Raw genomic sequence first — 27,185 nt, 5'->3', positions numbered from 1 at the left:
TGCAAACTATTCAGGATAGGTACCAATACAATAAGTGAGGGACTAATCGCTATTGGACTCTTCTGCTACACTGAGCTAGAGCATCTCTTTCACTTCTTCATCTAGCACATGACATATAGCTTATGGAATCTGGTGCAGCTGTTGTTGAATCACAATTCCTAGAGAGGTATTATCATGACAAGCGAGTTATGTTCGTCCTATTGTATTGGAAAGAACATCTTGATGCTGGCTATCTATCAAATCCAGATCCTCCTCCTGTATTGCAGAGAGTTGGTCCCCAAATGGAACTTGTACTGGACCAATGGTTTGTGTGGTGTCAGAGGCAAAGTCCTCTTTCTGGACAATGCCACAAGTCAGCACCATCCATTTCTTTAGGAGTTCACATGGAAAAATCTGAGCTTTCTTCCTTTTGGCCAGCTTGGAGAAGAGACAGCTGAGGGGGGATATGATAGAGGTGTTTAAAATCATGAGAGGTCTAGAACGGGTAGATGTGAATTGGTTATTTTCTCTTTCGGATAATAGAAGGACTAGGGGGGCACTCAATGAAGTTATCATGTGGCACATTTAAAACTAATCGGAGAAAGTTCTTTTTCACTCAGTGCACAATTAAACTCTGGAATTTGTTGCCAGAGGACGTGGTTAGTGCAGTTAGTGTAGCTGGGTTTAAAAAATGATTCGATAAGTTCTTGGAGGAGAAGACCATTACCGGCTATTAATTAAGTAGACTTAGAAAATAGCAACTGCTATTATTAGCAACAGCAACATGGGATAGACAGTTTTGGGAACTGGCCAGGTTCTTATGGCCTGGATTGGCCAATGTTGGAGACAGGATGCTGGGCTTGATGGACCCTTGGTCTGGCCCAGTATGGCATGTTCTTATGATCCACCTTGTAATCCAGAAGACCCATATTCTCCAGTACTTCATACAGACTCTGCCAACAGGACAAGAATTTACTCTCTGAACATGGTAGCAATACGAGGACATATTCCCTAGGCTAGAAGACCTGTTCAACGGCAGATCTGTTATACTCCCTGGCTTGGGGAGCCTAGGCCTTCTCCAGGCATAGGCAGGAAGCTTATCCTGCCCTTCTTAGCTGCTCCTACATGTTGATCACATAATTGATCAGGTTCCATCTGGAACTGGATTCCTTCTCCCAGATTACATTAATAATCCCCTCATGGTCTTCTCTCATATGTGATTTCAAACAGGAAAATCCTGTCAAACTTTGGAGAACTTCTCATACCACAAACAATATATAGGGCAATTCTTGTCATCTTCCATAATGAAATTCCTCAGCATCTGTTTGAGGGTTTTGTTAAATCCACCAACCCAGCAGTTTGTGGGTGGTAGGCTGAGGTTCACAAGGTCTTCACATTCAAGAGGGCACAAACTTCCTTCCTCATGGGGTCTTTTGGATAGTTAATATCTCCTTCGGTAAATCAACCCTGGAGAATACCTCATCCAAGGCTGTGGCTACTGTCTGAGTCTTCATATTCTGTAAGGCTATAGCTTCTAGATACCAGGTTGTATAGTTGAGGATGTTTCGAATATACTTGTTCTCTCAGCTGGACCTTTCCAGGAGACCCACAAAGTCATTGGAAATCCTCTGAAAAGATGTCTCAGTAATAGGCATGGGCACCAGGGGAGCTGCCCGTACCTCTGCAGGTCTGGTGAACTGACAGGTAGGGCAGGACTGATATAATAGTCCTGAACTGCTCATACAATCTAGGCCTATAGAATTTGGCCATAATCTTTTTTTGAGTTTTCCCTTCCCCTAGGTGCCCCCTAGGAGGTTACTGTGGGCAAGCCATAACCCTTGTTAATGGTACAGTTGGGATACTAAGAGTTGCACAAACATCTCACGCTTTAAGGCCTGGATTCACTAATGCCGCAAGGCATAGTGGATCCCGGCGGTAACAGAGGGCGGGGAGCGAAGCGAGGGGGCGGTCCTGTGCTAGCCGGCAGCGATCACACCTCCGCGGTGCCGGCGTCGTGCTGAATAACTACACCATAAAAGGTGTAGTTATTCGACGCAAAATAGGCAGTGATACGGAAGCTTATTGTTTCGCTGTATGCGCTGTGTTCGCAGAGCCAGCCCCGGTGCCGCCCCGACTCCTCCTCTTCCGGGGCCGACTCTGCCCCGATGTTGCTTTCGCATGCGTGCACTAAGCTTTCTAGATAATCACACTCTTGCACTGGTAGCGCAAGCGTGCGATAGCTTTAGAAAATAACCCCCTGAGTTTCCCTTGGCTACTCAGTATACCAGATCTACCTTCATTATAAGGAATGGGGGAATTAGGTTTTTACTTTCTGCCCCAGGAACTAATTCTCCATCTATCATGTGTACATGCTCCTGGGCAAACCATAGGGTTTCATATTCTGTTTGGGCTCATCTGAAATTACTGGGATTTTCCTCCCATTTCATTCAGAGGGAATATTTATAGGATCTTGCTGACTCAGAAATGCTGCCTACAGCAGCCCCTAATTGATGAGTATAGTTATGTTTCTCTAGCCTACATGAGGGTTTCATAGGGTTTTTAACATACAAGTCTAGGTCTTAAAGGAAAGACCTCTGGGAATGAGGCTTCATCTTTGTCAGAGTTAGCCGGTCTGCTCATCACCCAGCTCCAGAGGTTCCCAAAGTTTGGGTAGTTCTACCCCGGCACTATGGGATAAGGAATCCAAGGGAGCCTGCCTACTTCAATTTTAGCATGCCTAACTAGAGTCTTTAACAAGATCTGGATAGTCAGATATTGCCTCTGGTCTCCATGAATATAGGAAAGAGTTAGTATTTTCTTGTAATCAATTCTCTTTGAATATGTTTTATACTCCTTGAATCTAGTAACGATAGGTAAGGAATCCATCTAATTCAACTGGAACCATGAAGGTTGAGAACACCAAGCAGGGAATGTCTACAAAAGTGCAGAAGTGGGATTATTAAGTTTTCATCCATGGGTTTATCTTCCCGGTGGGGACAGTCACAGACAAGTGACATCTCGCCATAATTGAAGCAAGAAGGTTGGCCTGGGTTTTGTGACTGGGATAAAAACTCAAGCCTATCCTGCTCTATAACACATGGCAGGAATTTTGTTTTCAGACTGTGGTGTCCATAGCCTTGTGCTGGTGGTTTCTCTTTCATTTATAGGGTTTTGGGCTTCAACTGAGCCTGGAGAAAGGCATCAACTACATCCAAAGTGGTTTCCAGGATCAGCTTTGCATATTGAAATACCCTTTTTGACATAGGCCAGTCCAGCCCATCCAGGAACTGTTCTAGGAGTACTAGCTTGGCTACTTCCATGCCCATTTTGGCTTCCAGCTCTAGTTAATTCCATCCACTGGCCTTGAGGCAATGTAATAGGCTATGTGGGCTCTTCCTAGATAGTAAAACTCCTCACTGGTACTATACTTGTACTCTTCTGAGGTGTGCTTAACCCTCTTGAAGATAGCGGCCTTCCTCGCTGGGTTGGTGGCTTGGAAGGCAGCTTGACTGCTGCCTGTAAGCACCTTGTCCCAGCAAATGGCCCTTGAGGCTTCCAGCTAACCTACCAGGCAGGCAAGTTCTCTCAAGTGGTCCTTGAGGCTTCCAGCCAACCTACCAGGCAGGCAAGTTCTCTCAAAGTTGGTGATGCAACAATCATATTCTTCCCCAGCCATCATTTAAGGATTATCAGAGAAAAGGGCGATGGCTAGGTTGTAGCCATGTACACTTCTTGGTACTATTTTGGTCAGTGACATCTATTGCTGATTTATATTTTTTTTGCAGCACCTCTGTGGTTATACTGGTTCTGAAACACTGTTTGCAGTTGCTGTTTCCCTTCTGTCATGGTCTGCAGTAAACACTCCATTTCCCTTAATGGTCACAAGTCTGGCAGAGGCTTCATCTTCTAGCAGCCCACTGCCTGGTTTTAGGGCCCCAACCTTGAATTGACTTACAGTGATAAAATAAAACCCTTGCCTGTCCGGCTCTGTCTAAACTTAATGTTCCCTCTCTCCAGGCGGCTATCTCCCTTAGCCTGCTGTCTCTCAGACGCAGCTGCAGTCAAAGCCAGGCCCCAGAAAAAAAAAATGTTTTCTCTGCTGCTAAGATTATGGGTTTCTGTCTATGTACTAGGTTTGAAGGATACATTCCATTACTGTCACCATATGATGTAATTTGGAAACAGTCTGGCTTGGAGATGTATTGGAGCCCTGGGGTTGCTGGACTCCAGAAGTCTTGTCACACAAAACTCTTTATTATATAGAATAATAAAAAAAAAAAACAAGCAAAAACAGGGCAGTGTACTTTAGCAGACTGGCAAGTAACATTTACAAACTCAGATAATTTACAAAACTTACAAGTTGTTTTTCTCTTCGGGGCCTTCCTGTTCCCTCTGAAGCCTGTCTACTTAATCTCCTACCAAGGGACCAGAATTCCTTTCCTGTTTCTGGCTTAAGATAAACTGAGTCAGATACTTGGAGGTGGTTCCTTAAATTAATCTGTGCCTTCCTATTGTATCCTCTGTCACAATAGGCTATTCTTCTAGTAATAAAATTAATTGCTCATCCATATTCATTATTTCCTTTTTGTAGTGTGATTCTGAAAAGAATATCACATTTGAAACAAAAGACAAGTTAGAAAGCAGATTAATTTGATATATAGTGATATGAGGTAATAACATGATACTAAATTGGCCTCTAACATTCAGATGCTATTATTGAATTATGACAGATGCATGTAAAAGAATTCTGTAAAAATTCTTCACCTTATTTAATCTTTCATCTCTCTTTGTAATTTGCTACATTTGTTTGTTGGTCACCAGCTTCCAAAAACACATTTGCATTGCCTTTTGGGATATAAGAAAGTAATTTTCAAACATACCACATGGTAGTAATATGAATTGTATACAGCAAGCATTTTCCAAAGAAATCTTGTGCATTTGTTTGCTTTGAAAATACTTGGATTATTGCCCAATTACACACATTCACTCATATAAAGTTACGTGCATATTTTTAAAAATCAAAAATTATGGGCCGGATTTTTAAAAAGATATGGGGCGGATTTTAAAAGCCCTGCGCGCGCGCGCGCCTATTTTGCATAGGCCGCCGGCGCGCGTAAAGCCCCGGGACGCGCGTAAGTCCCGGGGCTTTCGAAAAGGGGCGGGAGGGGGCGTGCCGCGGCGTTTTGGGGGCGTGGCGCCGGCCCGTGGTCGAGGCCTCCGGACCAGACCCCGGGACCGGAGGACAGAGCGGGGCTGCCGGCCGGCGCACGCAAAGTTACGCCTGCTTTCAGCAGGCGTAACTTTGCCAACAAAGGTAGGGGGGGGTTTAGATAGGGCCGGGGGGGGTGGGTTAGGTAGGGGAAGGGAGGGGAAGGTGGGGGGAGGGCGGAGGGAACAGGCAGCGTGCGCTGGGCTTGGCACGCGCAGGTTGCACAAATGTGCACCCCCTTGCGCGCGCCGGTCCCGGATTTTATAAGATACGCGCGGCTACGCACGTATCTTATAAAATCCAGCGTACTTTTGTTCGTGCCTGGTGCGCGAACAAAAGTACGCGCTCGTGTATTTTTTAAAGATCTACCCCTATGTGCGTAAATCTAGATGATTATTTTAAAAAGGCCCAGCGACGCACGTAAAGCCCCAGGACGCGCGAAAGTCCCGGGGCTTGCAAAAAGGGGAGGGACGTGATGGGGTGTGGGCGGTCTGGGGGTGGGGCAGAGGCGGAGCCAGAGTCATTTCTCTTGCTCTAGTGAGAGAGTAGTTTATGTAATAATATGCCCTTGCTCGTTAGCATATATTGGTCATAACAATAGAACCATCAGACAAAGGATAGTGGAGCATAAAAGCTGTGTTAGGACAGGAAAGGAGTCTGCCCCATTGGTTGCTCATTGGAGTCAGGAGAAACATTGCATGGAGGATATTAAATATTTTGTAATTAAGCAGTGTTTCAGCGCAGAAGGGGGACACCCAACGTTTACTCACACACAGCCCGATACTGTAAAACCGCGGGAGAGCGGACGAACGCCCGCTCTCCCGGCGCACGCACCGGCCCTTTGCCGGTGCGAGCTATCCAGTATGCTCCAGCATGCAAATTAGGCGACGCGGTGCAAACGAGGGAAAGGAGGCGCTAGGGACACTAGCGCGTCCCTAGCACCTCCTTGTGGCCTGGAGCGGCGGCTGTCAGCGGGTTTGACAGCCGACGCTCAATTTTGCCGGCGTCGGTTCTCGAGCCCGCTGACAGCCACGGGCTCGGAAACCGGACGCCGGCAAAATTGAGCGTTCGGTTTTCGGCCCGACAGCCGTGGGCCGAATTCAAATTTTTTTTTTTTTTTACTTTTTTTTACTTTTGGGGACCTCCGACTTAATATCGCTATGATATTAAGTCGGAGGGTGCACAGAAAAGCAGTTTTTACTGCTTTTCTGTGCACTTTCCTGGCGCCGGAAGAAATTAGCGCCGACCTTTGGGTCGGCGCTAATTTCTTAGAGTAAAATGTGCGGCTTGGCTGCACATTTTACTTTCTGTATCCCGCGTGCATACCTAATAGGGCCATCAACATGCATTTGCATGTTGAGGGCCCTATTAGGTGCCGCGGGTGGGCCGCGTGTTTTCCTCCCCTTACTGAATAAGGGGTAAGGGAAAACACGCGTCCAGAGCAGGCTGACAGTGCGCTCCGACGGAGCACACTTTACTGGATCAACCTGACAGTGGGAACAGAAATGTATTTTTGAATGGAATCCCTTGGCTCCCAAGAGATTCAATGCTGAAATAGAGTGGGCAGCGTTTTTATAATGCAGGTTACATTAGAGTACATTTTGTGCAGTGAAAAGATGTGCGTGGCTTTCAGTTAGTTGTTGTATAGTGCCCAAATAGAGTGGGCAATATTTTGCAATGCAGGTTGAAGCTCCTATGTGAAGTGAAGGGATTTGTATAGCTTGCAGTTAGTTGTCTGCACCATTTATTCATCTTTGTTGGCTGGATATTATATTGAGTGCAAGTTGCTGTTCAAGTCGAGTAATAGCATTTATAGGTGATTACAAATAAGGAGTATGAATGCATTAGATAAAGCTGTATACAGTGGATTATAGTGTTGTTCTCAGGTGGAGTTTGCTTATAAGTAATGATTAGGGGTGGAGTCAACAGTGAGTATGTATAATTTACATTAGTGTTGAGAGAGCGGTAAATGTCACCCATTTTGTGTACCTTATATGGTTTCCCAGTAACTCCAAATTTGGCCAGATAACTTATCTGGTTAAATCTATTCATGCTGGAGAGCAGACCATAAAGTTAGATGCGTTCATCCAGCTAACTGGGACTTTATCCAGCTATATTCATCAAAACTCCTCATCGTCAGTGTTCCACTGAATATCCATGTAAGTATACTTGGCTAACTTTAGTAGAATAAGTTGTCCGCTTGCCATGCTGCTGAAAATGGAACTCTTAAATTATTTTTTCTTTTAAACCTTTTAAATATGGTAAGTCTAAATGCCTCAGTGATGTGCCTTAATTTCTTCATAATTGAAGCATTTATTTATTTATTTAAAATTTTTATGTACCGACATTCATCCAGGATATCACATCGGTTTACAGTGTAACACAAACAGACGCCAGGCATGGCGCTTTACATTGAACAAATAAAACAAGTTAACAAATGAATAAATGAGGGTGTGAATAACAAGGGGAAATTTGCATTAAATAATCAACGAGGTTTGTAAATATATACATATGTACAGAAGGAAGACACTAAGAGATAAGCAGTTTAGGGGTGCTAGGAGGAGAGGGGGGAGTGGCGAGCAGAGGGAAGGGAACGAGGTGAGGGGGGGAGAAAAAGGTATGAGGTGAAGGGGGGAGAAAAAGTGTATGAGGTGAGGGGGGGAGAAAAAGGTAGGAGAAGGGCGAAGTGAGGGGATAGAGGGCCAGAAGAGGCGGGCAGAGGAGAGGAAGGGTGGGCAGTGGAGAGGAAGGGAGAAATTAGGTGTATGCCATGGCGAAGAGCCAGGTCTTGAGTTTCCGCTTGAACGATTTGAGGCATTCCTCTTGCCGTAGTTCAACTGGCATTGTGTTCCAAAGGGTCGGCCCGGCTATCGATATTGCACGGGCTCTGGTAGATGTTAGTTTGTAGAGTTTAGGGGAAGGGATGGGCATAGTTGTGAGATGTGCGTGTCTAGTAGGCTTATTAGACTGGTGTAAGCATCTTTTGGTAACATCTTATTAGACTGGTGTAAGCATCTTTTGGTAAGAACTGAAATAAAATCTGAGTGAGAAATTAAAATACTTAATTTTCACAGCAAGACTTAACTATCCTTTTTTTTCCTCTTTAGTATAGCAAGGGATTATTCAGTAAAATCAAATAAGTCATGAAAGACCAAAACTGTATCATGAAATTATAAATACAGCAATTATATTATAAAGGAAAAATGCCAATGGTCTAAGTAATAAGAAGAAATAAGTTGATCTTGTTATTTTATAGGGATATGGTGGTTATATTGCATCAATGATCCTGAAATCTAGTGAAAGACTTTTTAAATGTGGAGCTGTGATTGCACCAATCATAGACATGAAATTATATGGTGAGTACACTAATTCTGCAGTGCAGCATAATGCAATTTTGGTTTTAAGAAGCTTGAATTGGAATTGTAAATGAGAGTCACTCAACACATAATTCAGCTATGGAATTTATCGCCCAGAAGATATGGTCAAGTCATCTTGCCGGTTTTAAGAAAGGCTTGGAGAAGCTACTGGAATATAGTCCATTAGCAATTATTATATGCGGGGATCACAACTCTTACCTCTGGTAGAGAGTGACAGGAAAGGGATCACCCAAGTAACCCAGATTAGCTGCTGGTGGAGACAAGGGTGCTGCTTTTGATGGACCATTGGTCTTATCCAGCATGGTACTTCACTTCATTAAGTTAAAACCAGGTGAGACATTTATGCATATTTTAAAAGCCAGCTTTAAGGAAGATCTCACAAAATACTTTTATTAAGCTTATTTTGGACAACATCTAAAAGAGATATGTTTTCTTCTTGACATTTTCCCCCAAATTTTTGCTCTGAACACATCATAAATAATATTTGACTCAATGTTATGTAAAACTCATATAGTGGACAGTTTTTAAAATAGCCTGCATAGTTGCAAAGTCCATGGGTACTTTAACCCATAGACTTTGCACCAATCTTTAAAACGAAAATAGAAGCATACTTTCCTTTTGAAAATTGCCTAGGGAAAAAGTACCCACAGAGATTTGCATCTGTTTTTTCTGCAGCTATTTTTTCCCCTCAAAATAATCAGGTGGATTTTCAAAAGAGCTGCACATGTAAATGTAGCATACTATCGAAGCAGTTTTCAAAAGATATTTACCCACGTAAGTGCACTTAGGGGTACATTTTTAAAAAAAGCGCGAGCATGTACTTTTGTTTGCGCAGCAGGCGCAAACAAAAGTACACCCATCTTTTAAAATCCGGGGTCGGTGCGTGCAAGGGGGTGCACATTTGTGCACCTTGCGTGCGTCGAGCCCTGTGCGCTCTGCCCGTTCCCTCCGAGGCTGCTCCGGAACTTTCCCTCCGAGGCCGCTCCGGAACTTTCCTTCCGCCTCCCCCCACCTTCTCCTCCCTTCCCCTACCTAACCCACCCCCCAGCCCTATCTAAACCCCCTCCCTATCTTTATCGCAAAAGTTACGCCTACCTGAAGCAGGCATAACTCGCGCACGCTGGTGGCCCGCTGGTGTGCCATCACCCGACCCGGGGGCTGGTCTGGAGGCCTCGGCTACACCCCCCGGAACGACCCCGGGCCGACATAACGCCCCCCGGAACGCCCTGAACATCGCGCCGCCCCCGACACACCCCCCTAGCAAAGCCCCAGGACTTACACGCGTCCTGAGGCTTGCGGGCGCCGCCGAGCCTATGCAAAATAGGCTCAGCGCGTGCAGGGTTTTTTTTTAAGGGTTACGCACATAACTTGTGCGCGTAACCCTTTTAAAATTCGCCCCTTAATGCGTGTAAATCCTATTGGCAATTCAATGGCATGTACTGTAGAAATTGTGAAAAGCTCTCTTACATGGGTAAAGTGCATTTAAATGTGTAAAACCCAGTTTTAAGTATGTAAATACTTTTGAAAATCAGGCCCATCGTATGTAGTTTTGAAAATGGAAACGTGCATGTGTTATTGACTTTACAGGCCTAACCCCACCTCCAAGCCTGCCTACTTTTTCAGCAAATTAAAGTACATGTGTTATTGATCCCCATTAATACATTTGCCCACAGAAAGAGTGAGCAATTAATAAGAACTTTTTCAAGCAAAGATACCTTTGAACAAAACTCAGAAGGAAAAAAAATATTCCTTAAAAAAAAAAAACCTCCCCTGTCAGACCCATATCTGGATCAAAACCTTTCTCAAGGGGAATTGAGACTATCCACATCTGTTGGACTGGATCTTTCCTTCTTTATGAGATAGAAAATATGTTATAAGGAATTGGTTGTTTCCAGAGTTCAATGCCTGCTTGTGCTGTCCCTTGGACTATATACATAGGATGCTAAGTAATCTGTTTCACAATGTGACTCCCTCTTTAAAAATGTTTCTAAACAGAGAATGTTTTTTTTAATGGTCAGAGATTGCACACTGACCAGTTCGTAAAGATGTTTTTCATAAGCACAAAATAGGAAAAGTTCAAGTGTCTTTTTTAGATGTACGATTGTACATGTTAGTTGCTTGCTTTTTTCATAGAACACTTTTTTTTGTATTCATTACACTATCTTCTTGAATAGAGTTTGCTTACCTGTTTTTGTTGCACTGGGCCATTGTATTGTTTCTTTGGTAATTTTCAAAGGCATTTCTGTCAGTAAAACAGTGCTTTACTCATGGAACTGATATGCTGATAAATTTATATGCTTATATCCCATGTGAGATTACCCAGACTGAGTGGAGGCATTCTGGGAGCAGACTTGGGGAGGGATTTTGACTTTCATGGATACCTTTGCTTTTCCAAAAGTATGCATGTACATTTGCCCCCAAAATTTTCTTCACACAAATTAGCAGATGTAATGGTGTGTGAGTAGTTTCTAGTGGGATAATTTTCAAATAAAAGTAAACTAAACTAAACATATGTACCCAGGTTGACTAAAAGTTGGTGTGCATTTAGCACGTTTGCTGGTTTTCTTGTGAAGGCTGTTTCAAAATTACCCCTAGTGTCCTATGTGCATGAGATCTTATCCTGCATTTTTATTTTAAAATCAAGGTTTTCTTTATGCACTGTAGCATCAGCTTTTTCTGAAAGATACCTTGGAATCCCAACAAAAGAAGACAGTATTTACCAGGTAAGGGCTCCATTCAGTTTTCTTCAATTTTGTTTTAAAATGATAAGCAATGTGCCTGCGTTAACAAATTGCAACCACATGATGTATTTTTTTATTCTCTATAGGCATCTAGTGTCCTACACAATAACCATGGCTTAAAAGAAGAAAACTTGTTAATAATTCATGGGACAGCTGATGGTAAGGAGTGAATTTTCAATTATAGCTTTAAATTCTAGCTCCAAGTTAAGATATATAATTTTGTCCTTTTAAATACTGTTATATCAATGATGATCTGCTGCACTCATTGAAGCAGAAAGTGTCATTTTGCAAGTGAATCTTTATAACTAAAGTAGGTGCTACGTATTGAAAGACTGAGCATTTCATAGGGAGGGGGGGTTTTATAACTCAGCAGCAAAGACCACATGTAAATTGTACATTGTGCATGCAGGCTTTACTGAGGATTGCTAACAAGACCTTGGGTGCATAAGTTTGCTTTGAAAATTTGCAGGTAAGGATCCAGATACATGTGAAATGTCACAACTTGTGCACATACACTCAAGGGCATATATTTTCAAATCAAAGATAGTAACTTTAAACAACTGCGTGGGTATGCGCCAGTGGATGCCGCCATTTTATAACATACGCCGTTTTTATAACATATAACTATAAAACTTCAAAATAATGCTAATAAAACCAGTAAAAATCTTAATTCCATTAAGTCAAATTGTAATGATTGTGTATCAGATTTATTACAAAGTAAAATCAAAATCCATCAGATCTATCAGAGGGTAGAAACATGCAATTAAAATCTTCTCCCAAACATATAAGCCCTTTTCAGATCAATTTAAGGAGTTTACAGAACTGGTAGAAGGAAAAGACATCTTCATTGGGAGCATAAATATTAACAATGTAACTTCAAAATTATTCATTGACCCATTTAAATAATATCTCATTTATTTGTCTATCAACTGATCCTTTTCTAAGGGACAATAACTGTAAAATGAGCGGGCGGGCGCCCATATATGCATGTATGTGTATATAAGTACACATATGCAGGAATCTTAAATAGTCTGCGCAAGTGCAAGCATATTATTTAAAATATACCTAGCATACATATGTGTGCTCCTAATTTTAAGCGGTTACACAAGCAAACATTATTTGCATATGTTCCTTAGGAATTAGTAAGCTTTAACATGCACAGCTAAACACATTTTAAAACTTGTGCACATGAAGAAAATAGCCAGTTTGACCAATATGCCCAGTCTATCTCTAGGTCATCCAGACCCCTCTAGTTCTTCAGCCCGCACTCCCTCCAGGTTACCCAGACCCCTCACCCTGTCATTTTAGACCTAAAATGAGTTTTTGTCAGACTTGCACCTATCAAGAACAGAAGTAAATAAGCAAAGGTATCAGCCCCAAGCACATTGCCCTGGAATGCCCCCAACATGCCTTAACTATGTTCTTTATTTCCGTTCATTGGGTTGCTCATGCAAGCACATATATGCATATAATTGGGCCGTTCGGAAATATGAGTTGCTTGTGCTCAGCCCAGACACTCTCGTATACTGGCCTTTTAACTCAAGCAACTCTTTTAAAATTCACTCCTATATAAATAGTGTTTTGCAATTAAAATTACCACTCCTCTCATATTAGTTCTATGAGATGCAGTAAAACGTTTGCCAACACAACCTCCTTTAAGTTTTAAACCCCCCTTTGGCAATAAATGTGTTTTCTGCAAAAACAACAAAGTGCTTTTCAATTTCCCCAATGTTCTTTTCATCTGTAGTGGGTTGTTTAGTCTATGTACATTCCAGTTTACCAGCTTGAGCACCATGTGCATTGATTGAAGGTCATTTTCAGCAGTGTGCGTAAGTCAGCAGATGCATGCAGAAGTGGGCATGGAGAAATGTGTGGCTTTATTTTGTAAACTATGCAGCAAGAGATCCACACAGCTTATTAAAAGGACGTGCATTTATTTTAAATGACGAATAAAGCCGATGTGTTTCATTCAAGGGGCCCAAAATGAATCGTGGGCCCCCTGAATGAAAAAAAAACCTTATTTGTTTTAAATGAATGCATCTAGCCTCGGCTGAGACCCCCAGAAAGATTAAAACAAACTTACCTGATCCATCGGGTATCCGACAAAGGCCAGGTCCCAAGGCCTAGACTTCAGCCAGGGCTCAGGCCCAGGCCTGATGCTGGGTCCTGACGCCAGGCCCTCGACCCAGACCGAGGCATAATTGTAGTTAGTAGTTCACATCCCAACTTCCACCAGTTCACATAGACCTTTCAGCATTTCACCCTGATCCCCACACCACTTAAGCCAGACTTCCCACCCAAACATTGCAGACAAAAGATATGCTATCATTTATGTTTTTATGCAGATGGTATTGTTTGTTATTGACCAATATTTGTTGTCATCTTAAGTATTTATTATGCATGTTTTATAGTAACATGCCAAGTAAATTGGATCAGGCGGGCTAAAAATCAGTTTTAATTAATTAATTTTATAAATGTGATTTTAGCCCAGGGTTCAATTTGTAGATATAAAAACATGCAATCAAATTCAGTAATATATGTACAAAACCACTTACAAAATACTGCCTGGAACGCCCCTAAACTGCTCCTTTTATTTCCCTTTAGCACTTATATGCATTACTGTTAGTATGAATCAATAAATCAATGATAAATTAATTGATAAATTAATTGATAAATTTTGAGGTACTGAGCCGTTGTATAGGTTTTACTGTTAGTATGTACATACTGTATTTAAGACTTTTGTATAATGCTACTTGTGCGCTTACATGCTATTTCCACATATATGGGTCCATTTTTGAAACCCGCGCAAGTGCGTCCATGTGCACGCAGTTCCCAATGCGCATACATGGACATGCAGATTTTATAATATGCTCACGCCGGTACACACATGTTATAAAATCTGATGACCGTGCACACATGCACAGCTCATTTTAAAATCTGCACACGCATGTGCGGGCGGCCCGCGACTCGCGCACACAGGGGGTGGAATTTTAGCAAAATAAATGCGACGACACAATCGGGCCTCCCCCAGTTCCCTCCCAGTCCGCTCCAATTAAGGAGCGGACTGGGAGGGAACTTTCATATCCCCAACCCTATCCTTCCTCCTTCTTCCCTTCTCCTCCCCGACCTCTAACCTAAGTCTACCTATACCTAATTTTTTTATTTTAATATTTACTGCTCCCTGGGAGCAGAAGTAACCTCCGTGTGCCGGCCAGCTGCCGACGCGTGATTCCCCGGGTCAGTGGCTAATGGCACTGTCCTGGCCCACCCTGCCCTGCCCTTCTCCACCCAGACCACACCCCCTGACCTGCCCATTTTACAGGGCCCATCACTTCGGCGCATAACTGGGATTACAGGCATGGCCGAGCCCATTCTAAAATGCACCTGGCGTGCACAAGGCCCGGTCATGCGTGTAACCCCTATTTTTTACACTCGTGGCCCTTTTAAAATCGGGCTGATAATTTCCAATTTTCCCCCATTAAATGTAAAGATGAAAAGAAAGCATCTATCAGTTTTTCAGTTCGGGTATCTCTCCTTATCCTGATCCATTTTCAGCTTATATTCTTGGAAATCCCCCCTTACGTCTTCAAACCCAACCCCAGCCCCAGTCCTCAGCCCCCCCCCCCCCCCAATGAAAAACAAAAGGGTAGAAAAATCACTTTTCCAAAACTATTTCCCATAGCACATCCTATGAGACAGATATATTACCGTATCTCTCTTCACCAACCCCTGCATTCCACAAAACAAATGCTCAAAGGATATGAGCATAAATATATAAATGTAATGTTAAAACCTGGAAAAAAATTTAAAGGAAAAAGTAAATGGAAACACCTTCCTAAGTCAGTCCAAAAGCAGTTCATAGAAAAAGAAATGCAATATGAAAATGCAACACAAATTCCCAGGGCAATCAGATTTTGTTGTACTGATACAGTTGCTAGCTCTACTAATATAGCATAATAGACAGGAGCAGGTCTTTATAATAAGTAAAATGTAGACTCTTATCTTCCAGAGTTCACACTAAGTTCCAGAATTTCAGTGCTCGTATATCAAAATCAAGTTTACTCCACAGGAGATAGGCAGTACAAAAGGGGAAAATATTTAACTTGGGACAGTTATTTTGCCAAAAGTTCTAACTCTGGGGGTCATTTATCAAAGTGCCATATGGCGTTTTCGCATGTGTTAAGGATTGTACAATATTCTCTCAACCTAGCTTGATGGACTCTCTACCTGGGTAACATCAAGCTAGGTTGAGAGAACATTGTACAAATCTCATCGTTGTGCGAGTTTCCTCACTCCGAAGGTCATCAAATCTTCACAAGAGTGCATTGTTCTGTTTGTACGTCTCACTCGGAATGTCAAAGTGGCCCCTAACCCCTACACTAATACTTAAACCTCACCTCGAGTAGGTAGGTGGGCCTCATATAGAGGAATAAATACCTACCTAGTATGAAGGCCTTATAGCCTAGTGCACTTTGCTATAAACAGCCTATTACCATAAAACATGCCCCTTTTCCTATTGCATGTGATATTTAGTGCATTTTGATAAATCCAGGCCTCTGTCTCTGCCAGAGGCATTAGAACTAATCATGACTGTTTCCTTTCGCTGAGATCTTCTGCCATTTGGGAGTAACTAATTTTGAATCTCACAAGTAGCTATGATGAAGGTCAGATTCTGTATTATCTCCTAGTTGATCCAACCAAACCAAGCTGTCCTTTAGCTCTATCTCACAATAATTTATTCCTTCGAATAGAAATATCAGGTCAAAACACCCATTCATACCAGATCTCCTTATCTCTTAATATCTGTGTTAAAAGTCAAAAGCTCTTCCTCTTCTATAAAGTATGCAAAGATAAATCTGAGAAAAATTCCTCTCTTCTCTAAAGTGAATTTGATCTTTGTTTCTGACACTGTAGGTCTTCAGAATAGTGAAAGCTTGTAATTACAGTCTGACTTTTACTGCTTTTCTGTTCAGCTTTTGATATATTCTGTGAGCCCTTTCGAACTTCATTTCGTTGTCTTTATTCTCTGGCATGCAAAAGTTAAAAAGATATTTGACAGTTTGTAATACATCTCCTCATTTTGCTGGTTTTGATGTCTCCAGTATTCGAACATTCAAGTATCTCTGTCAGTTCTTCAGATCATCCTGTTTATCTCAGATCCCCTTGCTTAACATTTTCATAATTCTCATTCTCCTTTGAAATTGGGCCACAGAATCAATTTGTTCTCCTATTTAATGTTGTTCTATGTGACATGGTCATTCAAGACTTTAACTTCCGACTTGAGCTCTTGCATAGCTTTAGAGAGAGCCACTCTAAGTAACTTAACCTCTTTGACCAGTAACAAAAAGAAATTTGACTTAGTAACCATAGCATTGCAGGGTTGTCTCATTTGAGCAGGCGCATCTGTTCCTGACTTGCTAGCTATGGATCTCGACACTTCCTTTTGTTCTTTGGGTACTCTACTGAATTTATCTTAATCTGTTCATTAGGGGAAGCAATAAAAAAAAAGTCCCAGTTCCAAACTCCCACTATATTCACAGAGCTCATACATCTTATTTTTCACTCATACAACATTTAAATCTGGGTACAATCTTATTGACCGAAGTGTCTTATCGTAGTCCATTTCTAGGTCCTTGATAAACAGAAACAATATCATGCTATGTCCTTTAGCTCTGAATGCTCTTCAGCTTTTATGCTTTCGACCAAGCAATACAATGAGCATTGATCACTCCAACTACTTTTCTTATAATTTCCCAGGGAATTAAGGTATCAAGAATTAGAATATTTCTACAAGGCCGGAGGTATTGACTAGGGGCATTCAGAGTTTCTTTTTTTTTTCCATTTTGTTGATGTTTTTTATTGTTTAGTTTTGCTTTTTCATTTAGTTTTCTTTTTTTAACGAATGTTCAAGTAATGTGAACTAGAACTATTTAGCGCATATTAGGTTTCACTCAGAAAATTAGTTCTTTATTCAAAGTGGAGAACTGAGTGGCCATTTCTCTTTATATTTATTTATTTATTTATTTATTTAAGGGTTTTTATATACCGCAGTACGTAAAGAAATACATCACCGCGGTTTACATTTAACAATAACTTAGCAACAAGCTTTACATTGACATTATTAATAGGTATTAAATAAAATAAATTCCATATAACAGTTTTGATGGAAAACAGACTGAACAGACTGTGGACCATCCAATAATGTATAACATACAATTAAAAAATTGATGTAACTATTAAACCTTTACAAACCAACACAATAACTAAAAGTATCTAAAACAATACCGGTTCTGAGAGTGGGTACAATTTCTATATTGCACCGAAGACATTTCTGTTATTTCAAGCTAATTAATATCATGATGGGGATGGGAGGGTGGGGATGGATGGGTGGAAGGGGATGGATGGGTGGGCAGGTAAGGTGAAGAAGGAGATTGAGGAGGGAAAGAGGGTAGGGTGGGAAACGGAGCATGGGGAGAGAGGGTAGCAAATTGAATGGCTCTTGGGGAGCCATTCAATTTGCATGGGGAGAGAGGGTAGCAAATTGAATTATACTCTTCCATTTCTTAATTTTTGTAAATTTCTTATCTGGATTGTAACATTCTCATGAAGTGTACCAATTAGATATAAGCATATCCAATTTTTCTCTAAGAAACTTTGTAAATTGTTCATGCACCATCATTTAACTATCCATTCAATATAGCTCTGTCCCTCCCTCTTATTCTGCTGCCTTGCCAAAGTGATTCTGGCTTGTCTCATTTATTCTAATTTAGCCCTCTGTATTTTTACTTCATCAGCATATCCTAAGAGAAATATCAAGGATCCATTCAATTTCTCTCCTACTCATCCCCCCAAATTATTTCAATATACACATACTCCCACCATATATGAAAATAATTCACATTTACCTTCTCTCCAACATAAAAGGGAGTCTTATCCACACATAGAAAACAATTTTCTAGGGCTCAGGTACAATTTGCAAATCAATTTATATTGTTCCAGCCTACAAGCAATAGAAATGAGCAAAATATGCTAATCTATGAACTGCACTCACTGCTCTTGATTTTGCAGTTTCTTACAACCAAATTCCATAAGCTGCAATACATATATTCTATATAATCTTTATTTTATATATTGCCTATATATAACCTTATTTTATATATTCTCTCTCTCTTAATATATATCTATATATATATATATATACACAATAGAAAAAACAAAAAATATAAACACATGATGTATTACAAAAAGATTTATCTATATATATTTTTTTTATTATCAAACTATTTTATGCTATACAAATTATACAATGTGCATAGGTACAACACTATACATAAATCATTCAAATCCTTAAAAACAGTTTTTCTTATAAATGTCTGCTTCACGTGCATAAGAGGTTGGAATTGTGACAAAGTGGGGTAACATCTCTATGATTTCAAGAAACTGCTAGTAATGGATTGATTTCTACCATCATATGGTTAAAAAAAAAAAAACATCTTCCAGTGGGACATGGACTTACTGATACTCAAGTACATTTGATATTAAGACTATGATACAGTATTGTTGATACTGTTTCATAAAGTTAATTTGCGTTGGGGAACCACGTAGACATTTACAAGCAAAAGTGTTTTTAAGGATTTGAATGATTTCTGTATAGAGTTGTACCTATACACATTGTATTGTTTTTATAACATAAAATAGTGTTTGACAATAAAAAATAAATATATAAATCTTTTTGTAATACATCATGTGTTCGTATTTTGTTTTTTCTATTTTGTCAATATGTGATATTGAACACTTTGGGGTAGATTTTAAGAGCAGCGCGCGTGGCGTATGTGCGCATGCTACCCGGCGCGCACACATGTACGCCCAATTTTATAACAGGCGTACGCATGTTATAAAATCCGGGGTCGGCCCATGCAAGGGGGGTGCACAATTGTGCACCTTGCGCGCGCTGAGCCCGCTCCGAGCCGCGCTGCCTTCTCCCGCTCCTCCCAGGCTGCTCCGAAAATGATCCCCGGCACAGCGGCAAATATGGACGCTGTGCCCGGGAGCCTGGCACCAACCCGCCCCCTCCCCGCCCCTTTTTGCAAGCCCCGGGACTTACACACGTCCCGGGGCTTTACGCACGTCACCGGGCCTTTTTTAAATAGGCCCGGTGCGCGTAACCCTTTTAAAATCCGGCCCTTTATTTCTATTATAGTGAATCCCCATTTCTTTGTAATTATATATATATAATGTACTAATTTCTCTTTATGAGGTGCTTGTAATAGATTTATTCTACTTGTAGACCTGTGGCCTAGTGTAGTTACTAGGCCACAGGTCTACCAGTGGCCTAGACCTGTGGCCTAGACCTGTGACCTAGACCTGTGGCCTAGACCTGTGGCCTAATGTAGTTACTGGACAGAAGAACATCTTTCTTTCTGACACTGTCCTTTCAGACGAGTGTGCTCGCAGACTCAAAAGACTGGCACACAGAATGGTCGGTTTCCTTGCTCACCTCTTGGGACAGCCCTGCTCTTAGGTCAAAATGAAAATTGGTAGATGTGTTCCCAGGTTTTTTCAAGTTCTCACATGGAAGTAAAAAATGTCATAAGAACATAAGAATTGCCGTGCTGGGTTAGACTAAGGTCCATCGAGCTCAACATGCTGTCTCTTGACAGTGTCCAGTCTAGGCCGCAAGTGACCGGCAGATCCTGTAAAGTAGATCTAATTCCTGTTACTCACTCCCAGGGATAGCAATAGCTTTTGTTAGTCTACCTGGCTAATAATGTGCTATAGAGCTTTCCTTCAGGAACTCACCCAAATCTCCCACAAATACTGCCATGCTAGCCCCCTTGTCACATCGTTTATAAAAAATATTTGACCAATGTGAAATCCTTCCAGCCCAAATTTTAGCATTCCACCTGGCAAACTTGGCTCCATAAAAATAGTTGTCAATTTGACTTTGAGGAAAGGTAAATCCTACAAAATATGGTTTCTTCTTAACTAACTTCCATCTTTTCTAAGTCATCTGCAAACCAAGTACTCAGAAATATAATATGATCTATTATACAAATGTGAACATGTTTTTTTCTGAAGCTTTTGCAAAGGTAGAATAGTACTGTAACTAAATAATGTGTGAAATGTAATAATTTTGCTCTTTTGATTGATTGTACTTTTTTCAGCTAAAGTCCATTTTCAGCATTCAGCAGAACTCATTAAGCATCTAATAAAAGCTGGGGTGAATTATACCATGCAGGTAAGTAATATACAGGCTCTTATTGATGTTTATTTCCACAAATAGATTGTGAGGATCTTATTTTTAAGAGGGATTCAAGCATTCTTTGTCTAAGACATGGGTTTACAAAACACAGGACATTACCCTTATTCTATAAAATTTACTTTCTGGCAATAGTTGCAACATATAGACCAAACCTGATAATATACTTTCCAACTGCGTACAGGTATTCATAATAAATATTCATGAAATAGATTTGCGTACACTTGAGGCAGTGCGTAAAAATCTATCTCTTGCAAATTCATTGTGGATATCCTGAAAACCAAACTACTTTGTAGCTCTTGAGGACTGGAGTTGGCCACTTCTGATATGGTCTCTGACTACATGCAGGTTCAATTTTGTTGTAACAATTAGCAAAAGTCTTTGATCCAAGCTGGCTTTCATTCATACTATGGGGGCTCACTCTTCAGTGGCTGAAACATAGAGTTTGGCTGGATTGTGCTCTTCTCCTTATTGCTGATTTTGCATGTATTCCTGCAAATGATTAGTTCTCATGCCCTTGAAGTGCCCATATAATGGTTACTTATATAACTGAGTAAGCTTTCTGCAACTTGGTATAGTGTTCAGGACCAATTGAGTTTCTTAACCTGAGTAAGCCCCCTTTTTCTCTCACTTTACTATTCTATAATGTTTCTACCTGACCCGCCACAGCAGCGTCGGGGAGGCCACGGGAGTCTGGTTGCTGTTGTTCCCGCGTGCCAGCGCGGGCCCCTGCGGTGGCCACCGGATTGGGAGGCGTCCCTGCTCCTCCCTTGCGGCCTCAGGCCACTTTTCTCCATGTCCGGGAATCCAAGATGGCCGCCGCTCTCTTAGGCGCGAGACCGCGCCTCCTCACAGAATTTAAAGGGACCTCGTCCCTTTAATTGCCTGCACCTATTTCCTATGAACCAGACCAGGGGAAGTATATAAGGAGACTTCCTCCACTCACTCCTTGACTTGGCAACTTCATTGTTCGAGTCTGCTTGCTTCAGTGAGTCTTCTAGTGCTTTGGATCCTTGCTTCCTGGTTCCTGTTCCTTCTCGGTGATTCCTCGGTATGTGACTTCGGATTGGCAAGCGGTGATTCTTTGGTGTGTGATTTTGGACTGGCAAGCGGTGATTCCTCGGTGTGTGACTTCGGACTGGCAAGTGGTGATCCCTCGGTGTGTGACCTCGGACTGGCAAGCGACGACCCTCTGGTACTCGACCTTGGACTTCCTCCGGACCATCGTCTCCAAGGACCCACCTAAGTCCCAGCGGCCCGGGTCCCTACAGGCTCCTCCCGGGGGGACCGCAGGCTTCCAGTGACAAAGTTCAAGTTGGCCCTTGCACCAACCTCACGACTCCTCGACCTCTCAAAGGTCCACCTAAGTCCCAGCGGCCCGGGTCCCTACGGGCTCCTCCTGGGGAGACCACAGGCTTCCAGTGGCGAAGACCCAGTTGGCTTCTCCGGCGTCTCGACTCTTCACTTTCTCCACGGTCGCTGCAGTCTTCAGTACCGATGGTCAGCCGGTTCCATCTTCTGTTCCGCCTCGCCACCCAACGGGAGAACCTAAGGATCCACCTCCTAAGGTAATACCATCCTCCCGTCGGTCCAAGGGTTCACAAGCCTGATCATAACACTACCAGCACTATAGTAATACAAATCGTATCAGATATCATACAGCAGTATACAAACAGAACAATATAAAAAACCACACATGAATGTATAAAAAAAAAACCAATCTCTTTCCAACTCAGCCACTCATTAAGGCAACAGAATATTCCAGGTATGAGGATATATTCTAGGCATGTGCAAATTATTATTATTTTCTTTTTTCAGAGATATTTGTTTTTCATTTTCATTGCTTTTATTTAGTTTTTTAAATTGTTTTTGTGTGTTTGGTAAATAGTGCACACTATTAATACTATTAAAAAATAGTGCATCCTATCTGCAGATAGAGCACACTACTTTGCTAATTGTTTGCACTATTTGCAAATAGTATGCCCTGTTTGCTAATAGTGTAAACTATTTCCTGAAAATGAAAAATTGGCAATTTTTTTTTCCCTGTACGTACCCGGATCAGTCCAGACTCCTGGGTTTCGCCTCCCCTCCAGCAGATGGAGACAAAGATGTTTTGACGGATTCTGCCGTATATATCAGGGTTAATAAATCATTCCTGAAATAAATAAGAGGTGGGAAGCTCAAAAAGACCTCATATATTATATGCCCAGTAGCTGGGCTAATGAAAGCTTATAATAGCGCAAGCTTTTCTTTGTTTGTAATCATAGGTCTTAGTGAGCTGAGTTGTAAAGGGCGCTATATGGTGTATAGCTGTCCCGATGCATCTGAAATCTCAGATTGTACTGAAAGTTGTACTTAACTTGCAACTTTTTTCCATGTCCTGCATCAAGATCGGAGTGCTGATGGTATAGGTGGTAAAATGGTTAAGTCCGACTCTGTTCCAACACGTCGTGTTTCGGAGGAAACCTCCTTCCTCAGGGGGTCGGGTACCGCTATTACCTTCTTCTATCACTGCCTGGAGATGCTTGACTTCACTACGGGTAAAGAAAGTACAAGAGACCGGTGCATACTAAATCCCACCACAGAAGGAAGATGTCAGTGTAAATTGAAAGAACACTTACTGTATGTTACGTACTGACTTAAATTGCTGCGCTAAAAAGCGTCTCTGTATAATTCTGCAAATAGAACAATACATAATGAAGGACACCAAAATTGAAATTTTAAAATTGGTTACCTTATGCCCATATATATTACCTTGTTGGAGCGTAGTCAATCGCTGACCGTGAGTGAACTATCGGCAGCGAGAGACTCGAAAAAACGCTGACCTTTAAGAGAGCAAAAAAAGCGCCAAACCTGTAGGTGTGTCCAAATATGGGCATGTACGTCACATTCAGAGCCATTTTAGGATAAGGGCTGTCCATAAAAGGGAAATGACGTCGCCGGCGGCCATTTTGAAAAAACACCGGCTGGGAATGCCCATCAAACATCCTTCTGCGGGCGCCATTTTGAAAGTGTTCGAACAACGGTGTATCCCAAACTATCCTTAAATGGGCAATGACATCACTGTCCACCTATGGTGCAACATTGTATTACACATCAACACAAGTTTGAAGAGTTCCAGTGGTTGGTCCTCGAACAGGTTATACAATCTTGGAGAGGGGGGGACAGACTTTCAATTTTAAATTTGAAAGAACATCAATGGATTTACCGCCTTCAATCTGTGGAACCACGGGGCCTCAACGAAAAGATCGAATGGTATACTCTTATTTAGATTCCCTTCAAATGATTACCTACCCCTTTTGCCCTGATTTCTCTCCTCCCCCTGAGGGGGGACAAGTCCAGTGGGCTTGGATCAAAAGGCGCTGCGGATGTCCCTGAGGGGGATACGGATGATTTTTCCTTTTCTTCTGATTTTGTACTTTTGATGCCTAGGGCCTTTAAGGCCCGTAAGTCAGGAAAGAAGAGGCCCCTCATATTGGACCCCCAGGCCAGGCCTAAGAAGCGCTCTTCCAATCAGGATATAGGTCATCCTCCATTGCAGTGGCCCTTTAGTTTACGGACTCCTCTGGCTGTTTCAGATACTTCCTACGATTCTGAGGACCAGGAGGATCGAGAGTTACCTTCCCAGCCCCCGAGGTGGGTTGAGGGGGACACAAACCAGCCACAAGGGGATCTGTGGGGGTCTCATGGGGTGGACAGAGATGACCTGAAGGTGGTACGGCTTTTTAGGAGAGAAGAGCTGAGTCCTCTCTTTCCTGCTATTTTAGGGGAATTAGGTATTGAGGTTCCCCAGGAAGAGTCCTGACTAGGGTCTACGGACTCGGTAGTGTTAGTCTTGCAAGGACCACCTTCGTCATTCCCTTTACATTTTTCGGCCATGGATTTGCTTTTCAAGGATGTGACACCCCGGACTTGGGCAAGAAGGTGTCCAAGGCAATGGATAAGCTATACCCTCTGCCAGAGGAGGCTTTGGATCTTTTGCGGGTACCCAAGGTGGATTCAGCGGTGTCGGCTGTCACGAAAAAGACCACCATTCCGGTCACTGGCTCGACAGCCCTCAAGGACTTGCAGGATCGCAACCTGGAGATTCAGCACAAGAAGATTTTTGAGGTCTCCCCGCTTGGGATCCGGGCGGCTTGTGTGGCAATTTTTCTTTGTGAGCAGGTCTTCGTTGGGTGCAACAGCTACAAGCCAACAAGTTGCTATCTGAGGGGGAAGCCCTCCAGGCGGGGCGACATGAGGCTGTCATTGCCTATAGAGCGGATGCCTTCTATGATCTACTTTGCACATCTGCCAGGACCATGGTATCCGCCGTCTCGACACATATTCTGTTGTGGTTAAGAAACTGGGCGGCGGATGTTTTCCAAATCTCAGCTGGGCTCTCTGCCGTTTAAAGGCAAGCTGCTCTTTGGGAAAGAGCTGGAGGACCTGATTCAGTACCTGGGAGAGAATAAAGTTCATCATTTGCCGGAAGATAGGCTGAAGTCGAGAGGTTCCTTTTCTTCCAGGACTCGATTTCGGGGAGGTCGGAGGTCTCGTACATCTCGAGTACCCGCTTCCTCCTTTTGGCAAAATTCCAATAGACGACAGACATATTCTCAGTCCTTTGGTGGGTGACATTTTGGTAGACTAGGTAACACCCAGGCCACCCAGGGCAGAAAGCCTTCACAATGATGTGTGGCTGGTCCATTTCTCAGTTCCCGTAGTAGGGGCAGACTGTCTCTATTTTATGAGGAGTGAGCCAAAATCACTTCTGACCATTGGGTTCTATCTGTGATAAGACACGGCTACGCTTTAGATTTTGCACGCTGGCCCCACCATCGGTTTCTGGTCTCTCCATGCGGCTATGCAACAAAGCGTCAGACGGTAAGGGAGACCCTGCAACGCCTTGTAAAGCTCGGCGCAATTACTCCAGTCCCTCCGGCAGAACTTCGGAGGGGCAGTTACTCCATTTACTTTGTGGTCCCCAAGAAGGAGGGGACCTTCCAGCCCATTCTCGACTTAAAGCGGGTCAATAGATGCCTTCGGATTCCCCGCTTCCGCATGGAGACGTTACGGTCCATCATTGCGTCGGTTCGGCAGGGGGCGTTTCTCGCATCCCTGGATCTCACAGAGGTGTATTTGCACATAGGGATCTGAGGTTCCTGAGGTTCTCCATCTTGAGCCATCATTACCAGTTGCAGGCTCTGCCCTTCAGCCTTGCCACCACTCCCAGGACATTCACCAAGATTATGGTGGTGGTAGCAGCGCAACTATGAATGGAAGGATTTTTAGTACATCCATACTTGGACGATTGGCTAATTCAAGCAAAATCGGAGGCGCTTTGCCAGGAAGCGATACACCGGGTCCTTCAATTATTGAGAGCTCTCGGCTGGGTGGTCAACATGATCAAAAGTTGTCTCGTTCCCTCCCAATCATTGGAATTTTTGGGGGCACGATTGGGATTCACGATTTTAATGCAGAGATAGTGCGCACTAAATGGTTGTTAGTGCGCAGTAAGGCCCATTAGTGCGCACTAACGCACTTCGTCGAAAATTGACGGAAAAAAAAAAGAACCGTGGGAAACCGAAATTTTCCATGGAGCACCCGATCCGAAGCCTGAACTGATATGTTTAAACGAAGCACATCTCTAATGGGAAGGCCACCATCTGAAACTGTATTTGAGCATGTTCTCTTATACCACTATCCGGGTACAACCAGCCCGGGGGTTACAACTGGATAGACTCTCCATAATGGGTTCCCTGTAGATTGTTCTAACTAGCTATGTTTCTCAGGATGGAGGGGACAATACAAATTATGGCAACAACAGAACAAATATAGTCAGTCATTTTAATGCCACAATGGTGTGTATATTATTAAGTTGATATATCAGGCTTTAAAGTATGATGTACTGTCTGCATTAGACCCGGCATTATCCTGCTGGTTCTAGTATGGGTTATTAATTAGAATTCTTAATCTCCCAGGAACCCACTGAAAAGGAAGCATTTGTCGTAATCCAACTGCACTAATTAAGGGCCAATATTTAAAGGGATTTCTGCAGGTAAATCAGAGTTTACCCATGGAACAAAGTCCTTAAAAAACTTCCCATACCCTTACGCAGGGAAAAGTATGTGCACTACCTACACTGCATTTACTTTTCCCCTCCAGGATAAAAGGGCAGTGCTGAGGGCACGGTTAGGCAGGGCCAGGTGAATTTCTTCTTGAAATCCCAGTGTATTGCTGACCCTACGTACTTTGCACCTGTAAAGTAAGTAGGTAAGAAAATACCCATGTCAACCCCCTTCCCCCACATTCCTGGGGATTTTCTTAGGACAAACCTGCAGGCCCGTGGGTACCTGCAGGCCTGCAAGCATCATGGAAAGGCTGAAAATTGGCCTCCCCATTATTAAGTACTTAATCAGGTGCAACACATTGTTCAGATTCAGGACAGCTGCAGGGAAGTAGTATATCTGAGCTAGGCCTTTTGTGGTTTTTCATGAGACATTTAGTCTGGTGCAAATTAAAAGTAGGATACCAAAAGATTAGCAGTGTTTTGAATGCCATCCTTAACTACACAGATATGATAAAACTAAAGAATGATAAAACTCCTCACGTTTACAATGGTGTTTATTAGCATTCTG

The 27,185-nt window shown here is 42.5% G+C and overlaps 1 protein-coding gene across 1 annotated transcript in view; it reads left to right on the top strand.

Moving 5' to 3' along the window:
- LOC115093511 (inactive dipeptidyl peptidase 10-like) overlaps positions 1 to 27,185 on the top strand; it is a 38,666-nt gene that overhangs the window by 8,784 nt on the left and 2,697 nt on the right. Inside the window, exons 2-5 of the mRNA XM_029605347.1 lie at positions 8,445 to 8,544; positions 11,230 to 11,288; positions 11,393 to 11,465; positions 20,471 to 20,544. Coding sequence (XP_029461207.1) covers positions 8,469 to 8,544; positions 11,230 to 11,288; positions 11,393 to 11,465; positions 20,471 to 20,544 — 282 coding nt within the window. The 5' untranslated portion in view covers positions 8,445 to 8,468. The remainder of the gene's footprint in view (positions 1 to 8,444; positions 8,545 to 11,229; positions 11,289 to 11,392; positions 11,466 to 20,470; positions 20,545 to 27,185) is intronic.

The sequence above is a fragment of the Rhinatrema bivittatum genome, chromosome 6, assembly GCF_901001135.1.
Source record: "Rhinatrema bivittatum chromosome 6, aRhiBiv1.1, whole genome shotgun sequence".
In the NCBI taxonomy this organism is placed as follows: Eukaryota; Metazoa; Chordata; class Amphibia; order Gymnophiona; family Rhinatrematidae; genus Rhinatrema; species Rhinatrema bivittatum.
This window is presented reverse-complemented; position numbering and strand designations above follow the sequence as displayed.